The 22627-nt window shown below is 36.6% G+C and overlaps 1 protein-coding gene across 2 annotated transcripts in view; it reads left to right on the top strand.

Annotated features, from left to right (window-relative positions):
- Positions 1-22627, top strand: part of LOC134655917 (zinc finger protein GLI1-like) — a 264248-nt gene that overhangs the window by 141496 nt on the left and 100125 nt on the right. For both annotated transcript variants that reach the window (XM_063511421.1, XM_063511422.1), the window contains exons 3-4: positions 1609-1834; positions 20578-20682. In XM_063511421.1, coding sequence (XP_063367491.1) covers positions 1609-1834; positions 20578-20682 — 331 coding nt within the window. The remainder of the gene's footprint in view (positions 1-1608; positions 1835-20577; positions 20683-22627) is intronic.

Below are 22627 nucleotides of genomic sequence, written 5' to 3'. Positions count from 1 at the left end.
TGCTTAACTTCGGTCAAAAATCAGGTTTGTTGTATGGGAGCCCCACTTAAATCTTTATTTTATTCTGTTTTTAGTATTTGTTGTTATAGCGGCAACAGAAATACATCATCTGTGAAAATTTCAACTGTCTAGCTATCACGGTTCGTGAGATACAGCCTGGTGACAGACGGACGGACGGACGGACGGACGGACAGCGGAGTCTTAGTAATAGGGTCCCGTTTTTACCCTTTGGGTACGGAACCCTAAAAAGGAAATTGTTATAATGTGCCAGCCTTAAGGTAAACGTATTAGTGCTCGACGCGGTCCCAGTACATATCATCTTGAAACTTAAGTCATTGTCAAAAGAGGTGACAGCAGGGTGTCATCTATTGGACATTAGCATGTCGAGCACTAGTACGTTTACCTTAAATTATCCTTTATCCAATCTTTCCATTGAACTCTCCAGGCACACTAAAGCTGATTAGTCCAAAATTTTACGGTTCTATAAAATCACATCTTGATTTTTATATCTGTTAGAACCAAAGTCATTTATGTACTTTTAAAAATAAAATCGTTTTACTTGTTTAAAACCGCAGAGACAAAAATATTAGATAAGTATTTTAAAAAGTACCTACATATTAAGTTAAGTATGCGAAAAACTTTCACACTATATAACACACTAAAGGTAACATTCCATTCTGACCGCAACTGCACTACTGGTACTGAACGCGTCGCTGTTACTGTCAATTTCCATAGTAAAATGAGCAGTAGTGCAGCTGCGGTTGGAAATGGACTGTCACCTTAAACAATAAACATTTGACTCGAACCATTTCAGCACTATCAACTCCATTATCGCTGTGCCTAACAATATTGCTTAATTGTACCATTACCGTGCTAACGTTGTGGCAAATAAATAGTTGCTTGCAAGTAATTATCGTAGGCTTTGTCGAGCGTCGAGTCTTCGACGTAGGTACATTATAACGCGATTAAATCAGCCCAGGGCGCTCCCTAATGGAATACTGTTAACTAGCGAACGATGACAGATTGCATCGTTTTTGTTCTAAGTATATTACATTATTTCTAAGATCTGAGCGCAGATGCAGAAGCTAACTCGTTTAGTAAAAGCAATTAGTTTAATTAAATCTGTGATCGTAGATAGGTCTTGATTAAATAATTAGTGGAGTTCTACGGTGGAAAATTTGTTGTATTTATAAATATTATTATTGCATATAGACCTGGGTCAAAAAAAAAGCAACGTTCGAATGTCTTAAACAGAACTACTTTTTTACAAAATAGGGTAGAACCCTAAATCGAATGGAGAGTTTTTAAATAGCATTTTATTTTAATTTCAGTGTATTACTCGTCTGTTTTAGTAATGGAGCAAAGCAATTGTAGCAAACGCTTATACTTGTATAGTTTTTTTACAAATACATTTTTCAGTCCGATACATTTTGGATACTTAATTTATGACATGACATTGTAACATCTCAATGTCGTGGCCGAGCCGTGAAGCTGACGCCGACCGCGACACATTCTTTTTAACCAATGCATGGCGGTCGGCATCATCGTTGAGCGTCGACGCTTGTTCAGTAGCCATGGCGTAAGCTTACCCCAAATGGTTGTCTGCAGGTGGCAACCACGCGGCTGCCGCTGCCGACGTTCTCGCCGCGCGCGGTGCTGATGTACAGCGCCGCGGTGGGCGGCGAGGGCGCGGTGGCGCTGCAGCTGCGCGAGGCGGCCCCCGGCGAGCTGGAGGGCGCCCGGCTCAGCCTGCGCGACGACCGGCTCGCCATAGCCTGCCACGAGCCGGAGCTGCTCGCCGACCTTCTGCATGCGGCTGGTGCGGCTGATATAGGTAAGTTATACAAGCCAATTTATGCGGCCATTTATAATGTAGTATCTTTTATAGTACACGTAAGTGGAAGGATTTGTCCACACAAAAGTAACGGGTTTTCATTAGTCATGAGCAGAGATCGGACAGATTGGCGTCATTGCTCGCAATAATGTGGACTTGACTCCAAATTTGATTAAATAATTAATCATTTAATTATTTTAATTAATTTTTTACCTGAGATTTAATTTTGTTCCCTAGTCAATAAATAGCACTTAAATATATTTTTGATATAAAAAAATAAGTACCTACAGAAAATTTGGAAAACATACTGATTTTTTTTTTTTTTAAATTTACATTATAAGAACTCTTTGTGTTATTTATTGATTAGGAATCAAAATTAAACCTCAGGTAAGAAATTAATTAAATGATTAATTATTTAATCAATTTTGGAGTCATGTCCACATTATTGCGAGCAATGTCGCAAATTTGTCTGATTCTGGTCATGAGTGCAGTATCAACACGTTATCCGATATTTCTTCAACCGTCCGACCAAGTACCTATGCTGGTCTCCATGTCTCGTTTGTATACATTTGTACAGCCTTTGTAGATACTCAATATTTGAAAATAATCTTTGTTATATTAATTTCTCCATTTCTCAAAATGTAGGTATTTCACATTTAGGTTATACAAGGTGTAACAAAAATAGTGGGGATCCGTTTAAGGGCATATTTTTTATCATGTTCTGAATAGGAAAAAGTATGAGAAAAACGGATCCCCACAATTTTTTGTTACACCTTGTATGAATCAACCCAATACACAAAATGATACTTAAGAATCCCGACAGGTATTCGATAGTCATAGGTACACAAAACTAGAGGTACCTACCTACTCGTACCTAACTAACCTTTCACGTAACCAAAACAGAAAGTCTAATATAGATAAAATTGAAAAGGTCTAGCGGACCTTTATAATGTAAACCTTAAAATAAAAGTAAACATCCGAGGCCCAACAAAGCCTCCTGAGCCTGCTCCATTATATTTTTATCTTCGGAAGCCTACAACTGTGAAATTGCACATAGTAGTTTCTTTTATGGCGAAGGCGCGAGGCAGATAGGCAGTACCTTCCTCTGGGGCCGGGCTAAATGGTCTATGAACGGTTTTAAACCCTTTGTATACCCGATTGAGATGGTATTTCTTGAGTAATATTAGTAAAAATCATTGTGTTTGTGGAACAATACATTGGTATAAAAATAATAATGATTAGCATTCGTTCTAGAACAAACAAGCTATACACTTAATTATATTGAAATAAGTAATGTAATAACGTGGATTGATCAATAAGTGATCAATATATCGTACGAACAATAGCTACGCCTTTTCTGGTGTAGGTATGTACTTAAGTAGATTTTGCTAAAGTGCGTGCATGTAATACTTATCCATACCCTCTTTCATGCACTTTATACATCGATTATTATGTTGGAAATTCGTCATTAACGCTTATAATAAAATAAACTTATGGTCAGTCAATGTTTTGCTAACTTTATAATTATAAGTTATGTTGTTTATGAAACGTCTGTGTAAGAACTTTGATAACACAGTGAACTATATACGCTGAAAGAATAAGCACGCAAAAGTGTTTCACCCAAGTTCCAATTGCAGTATTCATGAAATGTATAGCCAATAGTCGCACTCTGGCGTCACTTCCGCGCTCTCCTTATTTTATTTGAATACCAGGACGAATCATAAGAGGTATTCTGCGACACGGTTGCCAGACAATAGAGAAAATCGCAGTACGCCAGTAACTACGTGATTGATTCCAATCTCCGATGGTTCGTTATCGTAAATAATAGAAATATTTGCGACGTTTGGAGTGGAAACCCTGGGGCCGTGGGGACCTAGCGCACGTAGCCTCTATAAGGAGCTATCAAAGCGCCTTATAGAGGCTTCTGGTGACCAGAGGGCTGGCCAATATTTTGCCCAGCGGATCAGCATTGCCATCCAGCGGGGCAATGCGGCCAGCCTTCTGGGTACCCTACCGAGCGACCACGACCTAGGCCAAATTTTTTATTTATAAGTTTTTATTTTATTAATAGTTATTGTTTTTCATTAAGAAATATTTAATTTATTTTGCATGATAAATATGGAATCTGTCCTTTGTACATACCTACATCTCAAGGATTGAAAAGGGCTAAAAAGAAAGAAGAAGACCTATACCGTGTTACTGAAACTTCACAATACAGGGTGTCTCTGACCATGGGGCTTTAAATCCGGGGCTCGATGCTACTCGCTAAACTGAGCTACTTTTATTATGGCACCAACCCCGAAATTCCGATTTTTTTTTTACTTTTTCATACATTTTGGCTGATCAGATGTCGACGTTTTCTATGGAAAAGCTAAAAAAAAATCCCCGATTTTAGAGTTGGTCCCATAGTAAAAGTAGCTCAGTTTAGCAAGTAAAATCAAGCCCTGGATTTAAAGCCCCATGGTCAGAGACACCATGTATATGTATATTGCATAAAATAGAATAATCTCTACTCATCTACGTTGTAGTCAATAAATAAAATGACGGATATCGTAATAGTCCCACTGCAGTTTTTGCCATAACAGCCCGGACGTTGTCGAGTATTTTGAAATTCAAATATCGAATTTTGCATTCGAAACTGCCTCCAAGCTTCGCTGGGGATGGACATCGCTATCGCAGACATTTAGATCTAGTGATTTCCCTTCTACAAACTTGGTCTTCCATCAAACTTTATGCTTGGGTTCACAAAGTGTTTAACCCGAAATGTATCTATGCTGCATTTGTCATGTTGTTCACGTTCTGTGTATTTAACCGTGATCGTTACCTTGACAAATTCGTCGAAATCTTGAATCGTCTTTGAGTTCGTCAAATGATTGCAGTAACGCGTTAGCCTCCTGAGTTGTGGCTGACATGATTACCCATCTAGACCGTAAGATTTAATTGCACCAAGTGAAACTATCAGCTCTTATTTTAATTATTTAGGTAGGTACTATTGAATATAATATAATTAACCAATACAATTACTTGTTAATTACTTGAATACTTAATATAAGTTATTCACGTTTGAAAAGCGGCATCTCACAAATTCAACCCTGTCGAGTTAGTTGCTGTTATTTGTTGCATCGTCCCCACACGCTACGCCGTAGCTGGTATAACAGTTACACCGCGTAGCATACCTACGACCTACGACTCCTAATACGAGTATTCCAGCTACGGTAGAAACCAGAGCGCCTACCGCGAACCACGTTCGACGTGTTGCCTCTCTGTCGCACTTGTAAATTCGTACGTAAATGTGACAGGGAGGTGACACGTCAAACGTGGTTCGCGGTAGGTCCTCAGCAAATATGCTGCCGTAACATTGTATATAGTGTCGGGCTCTCGCGCTCTCTGATGGCTTGATATATTATGAGAACGTACTGAGATTTAAATTGTATTGATATTCTATTTTTGGATTTCTATCTTGCCCCACCACATATAACAGCCGTAAGTGACAGTTTAAGACTTGTTTATGTTCTAGCTGTCTTATCGGAAAAGTTTCAAGTTCAAAATGATTTGAATGACACATAAAAAGTTAGCGTTAAGAAAAATACACGTTGTGTTATTAGACTTTATCCCCTTTTTAATATTACTCGATTCAGGTAGTAAGTAGTAATATTTTTTTATAAAACAGTTATATATATGATGTGCCATCTGTCAACAGAGACATTTTCTTCAACCAGAAATTTCACCTACTTTCACATTTCAATATATATCTTTTTATATCGCTACGCCGAATAAAAATGATGAAATACCTATGATCCCAACCCGAATTCTTTGAACAAATTTTTATCAATGAAATTCTGATCATGTTGATAGGTAATGTTTTAAAATTCGGCATTGAAATTGCCTTTTCAGAGAAAAATCCTAAATATTAGCAGCGCTTGGAGAATAAGCCAAATTATTAAAAATGCAGCTAGTATTTGAGTCGCAGTAGCGAGTCCAGTCAAATTGTTCTTCATTACAATTTGGCCCCCTCGGGTGCCGCTTGCACGGCGCGACGTCAACTTGTCAAAATTCACTTGAAAAGCGCCTCAATCTCGCTTAAAAATGCAAACTCATGCAAACGAGCTTCGAAGGCTCCTTAATTGAATTAGAGGTGCTTAAACGGACGATGTCAATGTCTCTTTTTAAATGAAAATATATAAATGATTTATACAAGTTAGGTATTAATAATCATCAATCTCAATCAAATGTTGCGTAAGTGTAAGGCCTGAGTGGACGCTCGGAGCGGAGCGTTCGGCGGGGCGTGCAGCGTGGCGTCGGGCTCACAAGTAATTTGAGCAGCGTGCACTAAGGCCGCTCCTATACGTTTGCATTTATTTAACATGCACGCCGCACGCCCCGCCCCGCTGCACGCCCAACTCGAGCGTCCACTCAGGCCTTACACTAATAGTTACTTACACGACGAACTAAAAGCAGCATGTCTTCTAAATTGTACATATTATAATCTGTAAGTGAGCTCATTTAATAATGACATTAGGTATAATAATTCTAAGTGCATCTCGTTCACGCTAAATTTATTGCGTACGAGCGCGATGCGTTAAAAGTAATAATCATTATGAAGTTAGTGCTAGAAGTTATAAATCTAAATGTTGTTACAGGACCTACTTCTAAATTATTCATAGGTACATTTATGTAGGTACTAGCGACCCGCTCCGGCTTCGCACGGGTTACACTAAACCTTAACAAATTATACATTTAAACCTTCCAGAAGAATGAGGTATTATATTGATAAGTGAAATCAACATGAAAGTCCGTTCAGTAGTTTTTGAGTTTATCACGAATATACAAACATACAGACAGACAGACGCCGCGGGGGACTTAACTTTATAAGGGGTAGTGATAATGCCATTTTTTTTGCCAAATTACCGTCTACATTGTATTTAATTGCATAAAACCATAGAGAAAAAAATACATAGAGTGCTCACTCCATACATCAGTTTTAGTACCAAAAAGACTATTAGCATCTAGCATCGAGTAGCGGAACTATCAGTACTGCTACTTGACAATAGATGTAGCCACCGACCGGAAAGTCTTATGCTGTTGATATAAGACTTTCCGGTCGGTGCTACATCTATTGTCAAGTAGCAGTACTGATAGTTCCGCTACTCGATGCTAGATGTAGACACTGAAATTAATAATCTGAACTGATGTATGGAGCACTCTATGTATTTTTTTTTTCTCTATGATAAAACTTATAAACATATATGCCTACCACATAATCCGTTTCGGGGATGTAAATATACCAGAATTCCATTAGCGGTCCCTAGTATTTAAATAACATACGGCAAACAAGTTCATTATCCCTTCCGTGTACATTAGCTGGGATCATTTATACAAACTTTACAGCTGATTTAATGGCACTTTCTGAGGATAAACATAATTTAACTTCTATTGGTTAGATTATTTGAAGCTGTTTTTTTAAGCCATGGCTCAAAATTATATTCGTCGTCTTGTTTCCGACTGCATTCAAAGATATTTGTTTTTTTGCTAGCATAAGTTTCATTAAAACATATTTAAAAAATAACGCAATTCATTTCCGGATTAAATAGGCCATCATCGCGAACGTAATGAGTCCACGTTCCTGCCAGTCATTTCGACGCACGTTATGACTACGTAGATATGTTTAAATTAGTATAGTTATACGCCAGTCACGTAATCCAGCGGATTTTCAATCCGTTGGGAACTTTTGGGATCCACCACTGTCTCGAAAGTAGGGAAGTAACAAAAGCCGACTCAATGATAATGAATGATTGAGGCATGTATAGCGAGCCTCCTTTATTAGCTGACGGCGTTTATCTATTATGTAGTATATCTAATGAGTTTGTTGCCAAGGGCAGTCCCAAAAATAGATGTGAGGTGATCTCGTATAGTTTTACAAGGGTTTAATTTGACTACATTGTTTGTATGTTAGATATTCTTTGCGTTCTTTTGTATTTACATAAGTGCACTGATTGACAAATCACGTTTACTTTACCTGTAACCGATACAAGTTACTTTAAAAATGACTACTTATCTTGCTGAATAAATGTATAAGGTTATTTACTTTCTTTAATTATTAATTTTATCATTACCTATACTATGAAAGTAAGGCATTTTGATGTCTGGCAAAGAATAATAGAATAATGTGTCCGTGTTATTTTCTATCTGGACATTTACAAAATGTAAGTATATGAGTAAAAGGTAGTTTCGCATATTTTATTCAGTATCGGGGAAACAGCACTTAGAAAGATGAATTGTCACTTAGGCGAATTGTTCATCTCGGGGGCGAGGGTGAGCCTGGCGCCGTGGATATTCTAGCTGTTCCCAGCTATTGATAATTGAAAAGAGATTCTTGAAAAATGATTTCTAGCTTTAAGTTATTCATAATCTTGTTTGTTATTTTCTATAAAAAATGAAATTGTTTCACAGTGATCTTCAAGTTCACGAAAATACTTAGCGCCACTTGCACCATTTCACTAACCCGGGATTAACCGGTTAAATCAGGAGTTACCATGGTTACCAGTACAATTTGACATTAGGTTAACGGTTTAACCGCTTATCCCTGTGTTAGTGGGATGGTGCAAGTGGGCCTTAGGAATTAGGATAAACAAGATTAAACATGGCTTGTATTTTCGCTTTCAATCACTTTAAACATAAAACTTTAAACTGGTATCGAAAACTTTAACAACATGAATAGCAACAACACACGCCTTTTAAAAAAAAATGCGCGTACTAGCACAACATGTATCGCAGCAGCACGTGTCTTTTAAATCACAAGTATCTAGCCAATGACATTAGCAAGCAGAGTCACAATCGGACCCGCATAAATTGGCATGGGTCTGCTTTCGTGTATTAAATTTTACGACAAACATGAACCCTCATATAACTTTGTTAATAAAGGTTGCAGTATATTGGAGCCAGATGCCTGTTTTGACAAAGTGTGGAGGGCCGTGACCTCACTTAACCGATGTATACAGCCAAGGGGAGCCCACCTTAGAACTCTCAATTTATAAGCACTAACCCACCTCGGTCTTCCTGGTTGAATTTACGTGTGCATAAAGTTGCGGTTTAGCTATCACGGAGCCATGGTACGGAATACTTTATGAATATTGGATTCCGACTCAATTAAATTTGACAAATTTCTAAACAAGCGACGCACAGTATATTTCAATGTAGTCATAATATGTAATTAATTTGACAAAGGCAACAGTAGTTTAGCACAGTGTATATCAGGTTGGTAAAGAAGACTTATTTTTTTTTTAATTATTTAGTTACGCCGAGGCCAATGCCATAAAACTAACCGTATAGTATAACTTTGCCGTAGCCCGTAGCAAGCTTTCTTAGCAGCTATCATTGCTCTGTCCGCCACTTATAAATAAATGTTTACACATGTCATTTCAATACATTTTATATCGAATAATGACTTTTGGCAAGTATGTATTGAAATGATACCACTAAACCCATTTCGTTAGAACGCATGTTTCGGATACTTCAAAAACAAAATACATGCAAAACAAAATATGTAAAAAATATATTGCTAGTTTGTTCTATGTAAGTATTTACATAGTATGATGTCATCGTATGATGATGACTACAGTTGTACTAAAATTAAGTACAGCTTTTAATGCAATTATCTTTACAGTTATTACTTAACATTTTTTTTACATATTCACTGCGTGGTATGCGCTACGAGAATAATAGTGGAGTCAATATAAAGTTAAAGTTACATTAATTGCACAGTCAAATGTTTCTACACGGGTGAATTATATATCATATTGAATACCCGGCTGCGAATTAACAACTTGATATCTGTTCCCGTTTTTGAGAAATAACATTTTTTTTATTTTATATTTTATACTACCTAAACAGTAATTTCACACTAGATTTTTTGAAGAATGGGCTATGAAGCTTACACGACTACACGGTCAGAATTTCTCCCGACAATAATATTAATTATAGATTTAATGAAAAAAACAATAACTTTGTAAGTTTTTCATGACCGAGAATATCCCACACTGAGAGAAAAGTTTACTATTGTAGTTAATAGTATTTGTTTCGATCATGTTTAATTTATCTGCCTGAGGAACTGCTATATTCGCAGAATAGCAGCATGATATTGGAAACAAACAGCAAATAATGTTCTACACAATTAATGGACACTTCTAGTTTTTTGACAGTAACTGTACAAGTTATTGAAGAATAACATACTTATTTTTCTCGCAATTATTAAATCAATTTCCAGCATAAAAAGTCAATGAAGTATGCTGTATTTCCAGGCTTCCACAGAGGCCAAGTCAAACTTTGTTTAAGATGTCAAAAAGATATCATTTTGTTATCATTCGCCCAACCGTCTCGCTCGCACCAATACATATTTCATCTAGTACGAGTGAAATGCACACGCGAATGATATAAAATGACATCTTTTATAACAAAGTTCGAATTAGCATCAAGGTATATTAGGAAAATATACCTTATGACTTATGGCATTGCGTTAAGGTTTAATAATTCAATGCATAAAGTGTCTGTGTTTATGTGAAAAATGATAGGTGTCAATTTTTATATCTATTCACAAAACGTTTAGAATACAGGATGCACAGTCAGATATAAATAGACCCTTGAAGTCTTACAACTATCTATGATACTGGATCTCAAGCTTATTTGGTTAGTAAGTACCGTCCACCAAGTTATACTTCGAATAGCCACCCGGACAAATTCCAAAGCTAATTTCGAATTTTAAAATTTGACAATTCACGAGAAGAGTAACGTAACGTCAAAGGATATGTTTGTCCCTTTTCAACGATCCTGTCATCCGATGCTTGAGTAGAGTGAAACTAAAAGAAGCAAATGTCAGCAATTCGTAACGCTTAGTTTTTGTTAGCGTTAGCGCATCGCGACATGAGAACTAGTATGAGCCTGGCCCTCGATTACGTATAATTGCAAGGAAACTTGGGATCAATTTATCTTAGTCAATTTAGAGCAGTTGGAATTCAACTCATTGTGAAATTTTTGAACGTTTTCAAATAATTTGTTGGATTAAGTAGTAAAAGTGTTACAGTGTGTTATATATTTGTGATCTACTCACAAGGCCCTTTCATTTGGTACCCCACATGGTATGTTTAAAAGAAAAATGGTAAAAACTTTGCGTCATAGCAACTACCCTCACCACTTTCGCGCTTGTCATCTCATATATTTGTGTTCAGGATATTATACTGAATGCACTGATACCAAATATACTCATATCCGAGACGACATGAGCGTAAATTTTTCTAGAAGACTTTTCGAGAAAAGGCCAGGCTACAATATCTTTACAGGTTGATTGATACTGAGTGTATTAACACCATGTTCATCCATATCCAAGACGATATGAACGAAAAGTAACCTAAAGCCACCCTACCAACATTTTCGTAACAATGAGAGATTATTTCTTGGAAATAATGTTGTAATATAAACTCCTTGTAGAGCACCTACCTGCGAAGAGAACGTGCTGTCAAAGTTGTTAATGATTTAATATAATATTGTTAATTAACTAAAGTTTTATTAATGCATCATTTCATTTTATACACCGCGGGATTTAATAACCCGAAAGATTTAAACCACGTATTTTTGACGACAGTACGAGTAAATAATGTTATATCAACATGGTTCCAATTATATATTTTAATTAAACTACTATTTCAGTACAAATTAAATCATATTAATTTACCGCTTCTTTGTGAACAAACCTTTATTCAGAGAGTGAGCGAGTTTAATTAATCTCAAGTAGAGAAACAGAGAGCGAGCATGACATTTCATGAATCACTCCGATATCATACGATGCACGGCGAATGCAGTGACATGTGTTCCATGACAAGAAGTGTCAAGTTATGTCTAGGATCATGTTTACGTTGAAATTATTTCAATTGATTGGCACCTCAAAATACCACAAATTGTATCAAAACTTTATTAATTACTACAACAGTAGGTACAGTGCAGTTATTATTGTTGAAACTTTGCGATAAAATCTTTTCCTTTGAGTGAGGTAACCAAAGCCATTAACCATGATTATATCCGAAAGAAATCATGCCTCTTATTGTTTTAACTCATACTACAGCTGGAAAGGGATGATTACTTGAATGACCTTTTGTTAAAATATCGATCATGCTTATCAGTACGTATTTTAAATTCTCGATGTGTTGATTTATACTGAGTAAAGTAAAATAAACAACTATGTTAAACAATTACGCTTTTTTATTAATTTAATGAATTAGGTTTTCGAAGTGTGTACCACCGTTTCAGCACAAAGATTTAATTTTAAACGGATTTCATTATTTAGGTTTACAAAAGTGTTCTTTATTTCTTCGGAAGCCGTTCGAATTTTTATTAATAATTCTTCTCCAGAGTTCACTGGTGTTGAGTATTCCTTCCTTATCTTTCAGAGTTCCCCATAGAAAAAAACCAATGGCGTTAAGTCGGGTGACCGGGCGGGCCAGGTTAGGACGTTGCTTCCACGGCCAATCCACCTCTCAGGGTATTGTTCGTCTAGCCAATTTACGAACTTCTAGGCTGAAGTGGGTCCGTCGTGCCGGAAGCACATAGTTCTTCGGGTTTCCAAATCCGTACACAAAGTGAATATCCGCTAAATGAATTTTATTTATTACAGTTAATCAAATTTAAAGATGTTATCTTGCGCATATCTTGTGTGACATATGAAATATGTCATTTTATTGACATCAATTTCGTCATTTTCGTCAAACTATCAGCCAGTTATCGTAAAGGTAAATAGTTTGTACTCTCGTGATTGAGAACAGAACAAAATTTCGGTAGTGAAACCTTTTTGTAGGATATCAAACTTAATTAAGTGAAACTGGCTAATAACCATGTAGTTAGTGCGTCTGCGTGTAAAATTAGTTGGTGGCTACGTCACGCATAAGGGTGTGTTAGAATTGAGATTTTTTTACTTGTGATTTGTTTTAAATAATTAATATCTCTTAAATTAAGGGTTTTTGGACTGTGTTATATAACTTTATATACTCTAATTAGGCTCTAAAATCGTTGGTTTAAATCTTTCGGGTTATTAAATCCCGCGGTGTATATAACCCTATTACCCTTTGAATGACCTTTTTCACGTTTTCTACAGCAATGCAGTCGACTGCAGCAATTTTGAAGCGCGACATTGCTACCGACTGCATTACTGTGGTAAATGTCAAAATCGAAGTTCCTGTCTGGATTTTGGCGTCCATTAAAAATAAATAATCAAAGGAGGTCATCGATCAAATGGGCCGGAGGACAAGCCATCGTTAACTGGTAGAGAATGCCTTATGGCATTAAGTCCGCCTCTTGTACTATAAGGTTTTTCTTTTGTGCAATAAAGATTAACCACTTTATTCATAAACTTTACGGGCCTGATTTAGTTCAATTATGTTTATCCCTTACTTACAAATACATAAGTTAAAGTGACAGATAAGGACAAACGATTATTACTATTATTAGCTAATTGAGGTTTGTAGCGCGTTTATGAATAACGGGGGTTAAAGAAATAAAATAAATACAGATGATGACAGTAATTATATACGCATTTTATTACGGAAAAAGATTTAATATTGGGTGTAAATGAAACGGGAATTGGAAATATAAAATAAAATGATATTATATTATTCATTTCCGTAAGTCAAACCATCATCTTTATTAGCATTGACATAACGCTCAACTTCGCACAAACCGTATGGTTTTTCACTAAGGAGTGATATATTCTCTTTACGCTAAACTTTATGGTGGGTAGACAAGTCTGTATACTTGTTTGGAACTAACTGCCACAGTCTGTCATAGCCATGTCATAGCCTCATAGCTGACATATGTGACGTATAGGAGATACCGCAATGCATGCATGCATTGCGCGTTTTATAGGAGCTTGGCCTGAGGTGTGTTAAGTAAGCGCGCAACGCATACCGATGAAACTGGGTAAGATAGTCATGGGAGAATTAACGGTCGACCGGATCGCGAACTCTCGGCTGTTGAAGCGGAACAATCGTCTGCCGCGAACATTGAAGTGAGACGGAGATATGGAAGTCGATAAAACGTTCTCTACAGTGAATCAGTACCCGCCATTTAGGGTAATTTAAATAGCTTGGATGATTTAATAATGGTTTTATTCCATACAATATTACATATACGTGGGAGATTTTTTGTTGTTACACTAACATGAGAAAGAGATTTGAGAAAGTGAAAAACAAACCCACTGTCCATTTTCTCGAAGCAACGAAAACATTTTCAAAACAAAAATGGTTAATAGTAATTAAATGGATTAGTTTACGTGAGAGATTTTTTTGTAAGATATAGTAAATATACAGAGCTTAATTAACATGTAATTGTTATGTACACATAGTTGTTATTTTTATATAAAAAAATATTTTTAATAAAGAAAATTATTGGGAGCTGGTTTTGGTGTCAAGCTGGGAGAAAATATAAATACATAATGAGTATATGTTTGAGAACTGCATATTAAAAAATCTCGAGTGTCGGATTCATGTTTTGATATATTTTTTTCTATTTTAATAATAGTTTGGATTTATTAAACCATGTGACATATTTTGTGGTGATTTTTTAAAAAATATAGTATTTGCAACATAGGTTATCACATCTCAAAAAATCTCTAGTGTGAGAATTCATGTAGAGCTCTCATACATTATGAACTGTGCTGACCCGACTATAAGAAAAACCGTTATTAGCGAAAAGCGCTTAGGAACAGAGGACCGGCTTAGCGGATTGTGTATCTGCTTGATAAAAAAAAATTGGTTAGGGTTAGCACATTGTTACTGGTGAATTCTCAGTACAACTTGGGACTCCAGGCCGCGTAGCCAACACGCCAATCGCTTACACTCCGTAGCGATCGAAACGCAACTGTCACTGTCACACTTATATGGAAGAGTGATAGAGAGACACAAAGCGATTCGATGGCGAAGCGATAACGATTGTCACCTTGGCTAGGCCGCCAGTGCCGTTAAGATGGAACTGTCTTTCGGTAGATGTCGTTTGACGTCATCTAGAGGGGTGTATACATGAAGGAAGGAATGGAAAGATTCGCGCACTTCTGGTAGGCTTCGTAGCTCATTTGGTTAAGAGCGATGCACGGATTCATTTAATACAATAAATTGTCGGTAGCACGGTCGCATTATTATTGCCTGTCACCGTGCCTGTCACGTTATAACAAGTATGTAAGTGCGAATGTGACAGGCATAGTGACAGGCGATAAAAACGCAACCATGCTTCCATGTTTTTTTCTCAGCCATTCTGATGCATTCGTTTTTCCGATCTAGAAAACGTTTAGCTGACCTACTAAATCTTACCCTTCCAAAATACGTGAAATAGATGGGTATCGGCTTGTTTGAGCTATGATAGTTTGTGCAAACAAGTATTTCATTAAGTAAACACTGCCAGTAAGTTTACCCTGAAATTGGAGAAATCATTAGTAAGCGAAATAAGAGGAGCCTTTGCGTCAGGCAAGATTGTAATACAAGTCAATTCTGAAAATTCCAATTCTTGTATGGTGGGGTAAACATTAACGCTAATTCCCCCAAAAATTCCAAGGCGTTGCCCCTTCAACCTTATATTAAAGCAAGAGTCGTGATGTTTTTACTAAAATTAGGTCGAACGATTGAACTTTAAAGAGTCACTCATGTTGTAGTTTACATTATATAGGTATAATAATTATACATTAATAGATAGTAGCGTTAAGGTATATTAAATTATTATACATCGTATATTTAATAAAATACCTGTAGGTAGACCAACCTACAACTGTTTTTACTTAAGTAACTAATTAATTGAGGTTACAGAAATGTTACCTTATTTTTTTAACATGGGATCCTGAAAAGCAAAGTTAATGACGGAGATAATTACTAAAGGTATCATAATAACCTCATTAAGATCCATAAAATAATTATCTCGTCTTATCGCGTCAACTTACCTAGAGGAATTCTTTAAAAATGTGTTTGGAGCGCTATCAGATGGCATAATTGTCTGCCGCAGGTTCAGTGGCTTTAAAACTAAGTGAGATGGGGCAACGAGGGTCAGAGAACTTATTTATGCGACACAGTAATTCCGCCGTAACTTTCATTCGCCGTTAAATATATGACGCAGAAGGCTAGCCAGGTAAATTGCAGAAGAAGTTCATCAACCGTGAATCCACGAAGTTTTATGACAACATTTGGTGTCATCGGGATAACTCAGAACAAGTGGGTTATATGTAAGTAATCACTAGCGACCCGCCCCGGCTTTGCTCGGGTTAACAAATTATACATAAATCTTCCTCTTGAATCACTCTATCTATTAAAAAAAACTGCATCAAAATCCGTTGCGTTAGTTTTAAAGATCTAAGCATACATACAGACAGACAGACAGCGGAACGCGACTTTGTTTTTTACTATACAGTGTGTGGCCTATAACGCGGGCGAATAATTAAAACGTAGATTCTACTCCTCAAACAATAAAACTTTTGTTCAACAACTTTTTGAAATTATGTAGTCTTAAAATTGTCCCTTTTTCAAACAAACTAAATAATATTTTCAATGTACTTTAAATTCCGTCTAATTGACATTGCCCGTCAGTCTTGTCACCGTACAGGCATAATAAATTTCGTAATACATTGCGTGTTCGATTAAATTTTAAAGTGTTTTAAAATACAAACCACAAGTTATTTTTAAAAGTCGCTGAACAAACATTGTCTAGTTTGAGGAGTAGAATCTACGTTTTAATTTTTCGCCCGCGTTATAGGCCACACACTGTATATGTATAGTGATGATGTAATTATTTTGAGTTATAAGTAGCCAGTTCAAAAGTTCAGATTAAACTTACTAGATTTCTTCTTAATATTAAACAATGAAGAAACTTTATATTTCGATAATCATTTGACGTAGGTATTTGTTACTACGAGTAACTAGGTTTGTTTTACTACCTTTAAGGGTGACTATATATTTATTATTAATAGAACAATTCCATTCACAGGCCAACAATCGTTAAACAATGTAATCGGATTCTGCAACCCAAGTATTGAGAACCTATCCAACAGGCTTTGGTGTAGTTTCGTCTCCATTGTACCTCCCTCTCATATTGAGGGTCCAAATCGCCTCTACATTTACACGCATTAAAACTACAACCCAACTTCTACTTGAGGCTTAAGGGGAATTTAAACTTGCTCCTATTGTACTGTTTATTTACAAACATAATGTATTTAGTTATTGTGATGGTTGAAATTGAAAATTGGCTATGGAAAATTAACTACGAGTATACATAGTCGCTTAGATTGTAATATTTTACCAGAATCGACTAGAAAGGGTAGTATGTGTGTATTTATCTGGTAAGATGTAATATAAATACCACTTTAGTTTTCAATGTTACACATTGATAAAACTGAAATATATAATAATGTACAGTCATTTTGCTTATAAATAAAGCAGATCAAAGATTCCTCTTTGATCTACTTATACCTTTCCAGATAAATGGGGACTTAAGGTTTGTTATAATCGAAACCAATATTAAAAACTTCATCAGCCTTATACCTATTCTAAGTGCATCTTCAACACAAACTTGCAGAAGAAGACCAGCATTTTAGTGCAACGCTTAAGTTAAAGCAGTGCTAAAGCTTATAAAGAACTGCGCATAAAAGAAGTACCATTAATTTGAAATAGCTGACGTTTATATAAAGAGGCAAGTTTCAATGAAGTTGCTCGATGCAGCCCGTTAGACGTAAGACTGCGCCGCACAATTAGCAATTTTATGACCACCTCGCAGTTTTATCACCATTTTAAAACTGACACAAAACAAAGAGGTGAACGAATTTTATATTAAAGTCATCCGCTGAAAAATATGAAAAGTTTAGCTTTTTATTACTCACCTACTTTCGTATATTATGCAGTAATTTTATGTCCGCATTAGAAGTGTTATTATCTAGGATTAAAGCATTTCATCCTACACTAATAATTCATAATTTCAATTGGTTATGCATACATACTAGCTAATGAATTTTTCAACCGTATATATATATCTGCTATAGACAAGCCTCCTCTCATATACGGGTCGAACAAACATTAGGTCCATCTATTATTTTCCATGTTTCGTGCTCGCGCCCGCCCTTCAAAGTTATTGCCAACAGTCTGTCTGGGATAAAAATACGAACAAAACAGCATTGCTAATTAAATATATCGTCAACGTTGTATTTGAAAAAGTACATAACAAGAGCCACTTATTTTCGGCCTATTTTTTCCCACTATGTCTGGGACAAAGGACTGGAAGCTTCTTGAGATAATAATTTTAAGGAAACTGCCTGAGAGTTTTTTCATAAAATAACCAAGAGAAGAAGCGGGGCATTCGCGCGACCGCCGAAGGGAAATGCGAGGTCATAAAGTTGCAAATGAAGTAATATCGTGCTCGGGCTGACTTACTGCCTGAAACTTGGGCTGCGAGTCGAGCAGCTCACGCAGTCGCCGCTCGCCGTGCGCTCGGCGAACACAATACGGCACCACTTCCAATTTGTACCCGCTATTTACTTACTGTCATTTAATTAAGCTGAATAAATTGGTAGAGTGGCTTCACCAGCGCGGTGGGGTTTGTTGGCTCGTGCTGTAATTAATATTGGCCTTGTACAAAGTTGTAAAGCTAACAATTGTACTAATCCGTGTCTTTAATAATATAAAAACAACTTATGTAATACTATTACTAGGTACTCCATTTTTTTAGGTATATTTTTGTAAATATTTGTACTATTCAAGCGAAAAATAACTTACTGTTATGATGAAAAGGCGATGCAATTAGAAAACGCCCTAACCGATTAATACGATACCGAAGGTCGTACATTATTAATAATAAAAAATATCAATTGTGTATAATCTAATTCCAGCACGCTCTCACAGAGCCGCGAGCTATTTTATTTCTAAATTGAGCTTCCAATTAAGCAAATCCTGTAAAACTGGTATTACGTTAATAGGTAGTCAAGGATCACACCAAAGAGCTACTCGAGTCTTAAATAATTAGGAAGGAGCCACGGCAAGGAACAAGGGAATTGCTCAAATGTCATAAATAATTTATAGAGATTCAAAGTCGCAAGCTCTTTAGCAGCCGAGTAAGAGCTTTTTGTAACCACTCGCGGGCGGCATTTCTCTGTTTTGATTATACTCATAGATATCATTGACTGAACCGTGTACAGTAAGGTGTGTTGTAGGCACAACCGTTACATGATTGGGATTATGAGATCTTACACAAATCGACTTCTGATCCAATCTGTCCCACAATAAGCTCAATAAGTTTTATGTTGTGGGAACTAGACTATAATATAATAGAACAGTAACGAATATTCGTGATAAACACACAAATAAATAGCCTTAGCGGGATTTGAACCCCGGTCATCTAGCTTCGTAGGCTGTCACTGCTGACTAAGCTAGGTGGCCGTTAGAATTAAGTACAATATAAATTAATATTGTGACTTTGCCGTACCTAGGTATTTAAGAAATACCCATTTTGCGACCAAACCTCAACGGTAAAGGAATATAAAACGAATATTCGTTCCCTACTTTATTGAAGTACCTAAGGCTTCCTAAGTTCCTACCCCTTGAAGCTCATTGATGCGATTAGTTACCACTCAAATAGAGCCGGTTCTTACGCTTGCCTCTATGAATTCACCTACATGTATGTATAATCCAATCTCCTTACTATGAAACATGATTCTATGAATGCAACGGAGTATTCCCCATTTGCTTTGACGGGAACCATTTCAGGGGTACACAAAGAGAATAACGTCGTATATACTGGATACGTATGTGCGCAAACATAGATTGCCTTGACATAGCAATGAGATTATATGTGATTAATTATGCGGATTAAGGGATGAGTTTGGTTTGCGTCGGTGAAATAGTTGTTTATAACAGAGCAATATTTAATGTGTAACCTGACCTGGTGGTAAATTTGCGTACTTAGAAGGATATACGATATTAGCGTAAATGTCGGTGTAACGCAACACGAGTAGGAATGTGAGTAAACGGTACCTACTTAGTATTGTGCCCTGTGGAAATGAGCCATAACAGAAATCCTCCTATTTCATTATACAACAGTGTAACAGGGCGTTTTTTTTTTGTTGTCCCCTACACTTTTTTTTTCAAATTTGGGATTTTTTATGTTATTTGTTATTTCTACTCAGAATCACGAGCTCTGTCTATCCCAGTGGTTCCTAACCTTTTCAGTTCGGTTACCCCTATGACTAACTAGGGAACCTGATTTTACCCCTCCTCCCAAATGGTAATAAAAAATAAAATGTGTACGTTTGTTGTATTGTTATATTAGGTTAGCTTATTACCCCCGTAAAATACCAGTTTTACCCCCACGGGGGTAATTACCCCCAGGTTAGGAACCACTGGTCTATCCTAATAGGAGAAAAAAAGTGTTCCAAAATTTCCATACATTTTTCGATCTTTCCATTGCGCGACCGCCATACAAAGTCTATGAAAAATGGTGACGTAATGGAAATAAAAACCTTAGGACACTTTTTTTCTCCTATTAGGATAGAAAGAGCTCGTGATTCTGAGTAGAAATAACATAAAAAATCCCAAATTTGAAAAAAAAGTGTAGGGGACAACAAAAAAAAAACGCCTAACAACTGGGCCACACAATCGGTGAAACATCTTAATTCGCAGTATTCCATAGTACCTATACTTTAAGTTGTATAATATTAACAGTGAATTATATTTTCATTTGGTCAGATGGGGATCACGACGAGCTAAGTGCCCTATTGGGAGCGGCCTCGCCGGAGCTCGGGCTCGCCTCCGACGCATCTGATAGCCTTTCTCTACCAGATCATGATCATGGTAAGTTGGGTGATGGTGTTGATACTAACTTCGAGTATTGCATCTGCACCCAACCTGGCTTGCGTTTTTTCCTTGCTTGTTTGGACTTCGTGTTGTATAAAACTCTTTAATAATGTTTTGGTTGTGTTTTGACGAATCCTAATTTTATACAATAAAGTGCCTACCGCATTGAATTGTGTCCTATATCTATCGCTATCTTCGTGATCAACATTGACATTTGTTGAGCGCTCAAGAGGAAAGACACGACAGGTTCTCCATACAAACGTGGTCTCCATTTTCGTCTCTGGATATTTACATTAGGGATTTATATTATAAAATCGTTAGATTTTTTTTTAATTTTCAGTTTACTGTAGGAGCGTAAAACAAACTCCATATATACTCTAACTCTTATAATAGTTTTAAAATCGAAAAAACTAACGAAAGGGCGTAGCGTGTAAAAATATTTTTTATATTGTCAATAGGTACCAAAGGAGGAAAATAGGAACTACGTTCATACATATGGGGAATCCGTCGAATCCACTATTGCCTTAAGTTGTTGGCCAACTTTCTGCCTTTTTGGACATCAACTTACTGAGTTCTTTGTCAAAAATTGGAAGCTGCAGAATGGATCCGTTTGCTTACTGTAGTTATCAACAATTTGTGTTTAACACACTGCGGGATTGAATTTTAATCGTAAAATAGGATTTTGCTGATATGAAAAGTTTTAGCCGGGGATTTAAAGCTATCCAAAACAATCATTGTTAATAAATTGCATAGTATTCGAATGCAACATAAAGTTTGTAAATAAATCGGTTAGCTTGTGTATATTGCCGACTAATCCGAGCTTGAATTTCAATTAAAATGTGTGTTTATTAAGTAAGCAATAAATGTATTTATTACGCTTTGTCCAACGTAAATAATCCAGACACCAAATATTGCCCAGTTTGGCTTAATTTAGACGTTAACAGATTAATTAATATATTTACAAAGTTAGTAAACCTTTGTGCCCGGAGCGGAGTTATGAGTTGGCAACATTTAGCCCTAAAAGTCCCGCGGCGATGGCGTCAGTTTGTTTAAATAGGTGACAGTCCCGCGAGCTCTATTTGTCATCTGCATCTGTAATATCGAGTTATTTAGAGCTTTACGCATGCGTGTGTCTGACGGGACATGCAACACTCGTGTTGTGATGCTACTACAAAGTTGTTATACGTGTAACATTACGTGAGATGTAAAGGTAAAACTTAAATAAATTACAAATTACCTTGGCCCAGTCAGTATTAATCAACTATGGGTGTGTTGCGCTAGAACTTTAGAACAAGTAAATAACAACTCTCATAAACTTATGGCTTCGAATTACGAAAGTAATTTTCATATTATAATTTACGCTGACAATTAAATACCGGTAATCATGAAGATTAGTTTCATACATTACGTAAATCCTAAAATAATTACCTATAAGTAAACGGGTATCAGTAATTTTAAATATTACTTACACATTGGTATGCCTTTCATCATATTACCATAAGTATTCAGATTTTCTAACTACGACCTAGTATGATCTGAGTTCAACCAACTTAATGTGTTACGTTTACCTTAAGTATATGATTTTGAATACATGAAAATATACAATTTTACCTGTTACAGTAAAATAGAATACGTTATAACGCGTTTTGAATCGCATTGCCGAAGGCTATCAATAAAGTACGTGCTTTGTTAAATTCAACCGTCGACCTACATCTGCCAACACCACTTCGCAGATCAGCCAGACACTCGACGCCCGAGGCCCGAGCCCGAATATCCTCGGCCCCAGGCTGCTATGAAACGCTAGTGGCTGCTGACTAATGTGCGCTGTCACACGCCGTCGGCTTGTTTCCTCCGAAAGGCTCGTGTGTGCCACAATGCTCTTTGTCAAGCCTGACTCCAGCAACATGAGCAAAATAAAACAAGTGGCACTGAGCCTCATTTT

This window comes from Cydia amplana, chromosome 17 (genome assembly GCF_948474715.1).
Source record: "Cydia amplana chromosome 17, ilCydAmpl1.1, whole genome shotgun sequence".
Classification (NCBI taxonomy): Eukaryota; Metazoa; Arthropoda; class Insecta; order Lepidoptera; family Tortricidae; genus Cydia; species Cydia amplana.
This window is presented reverse-complemented; position numbering and strand designations above follow the sequence as displayed.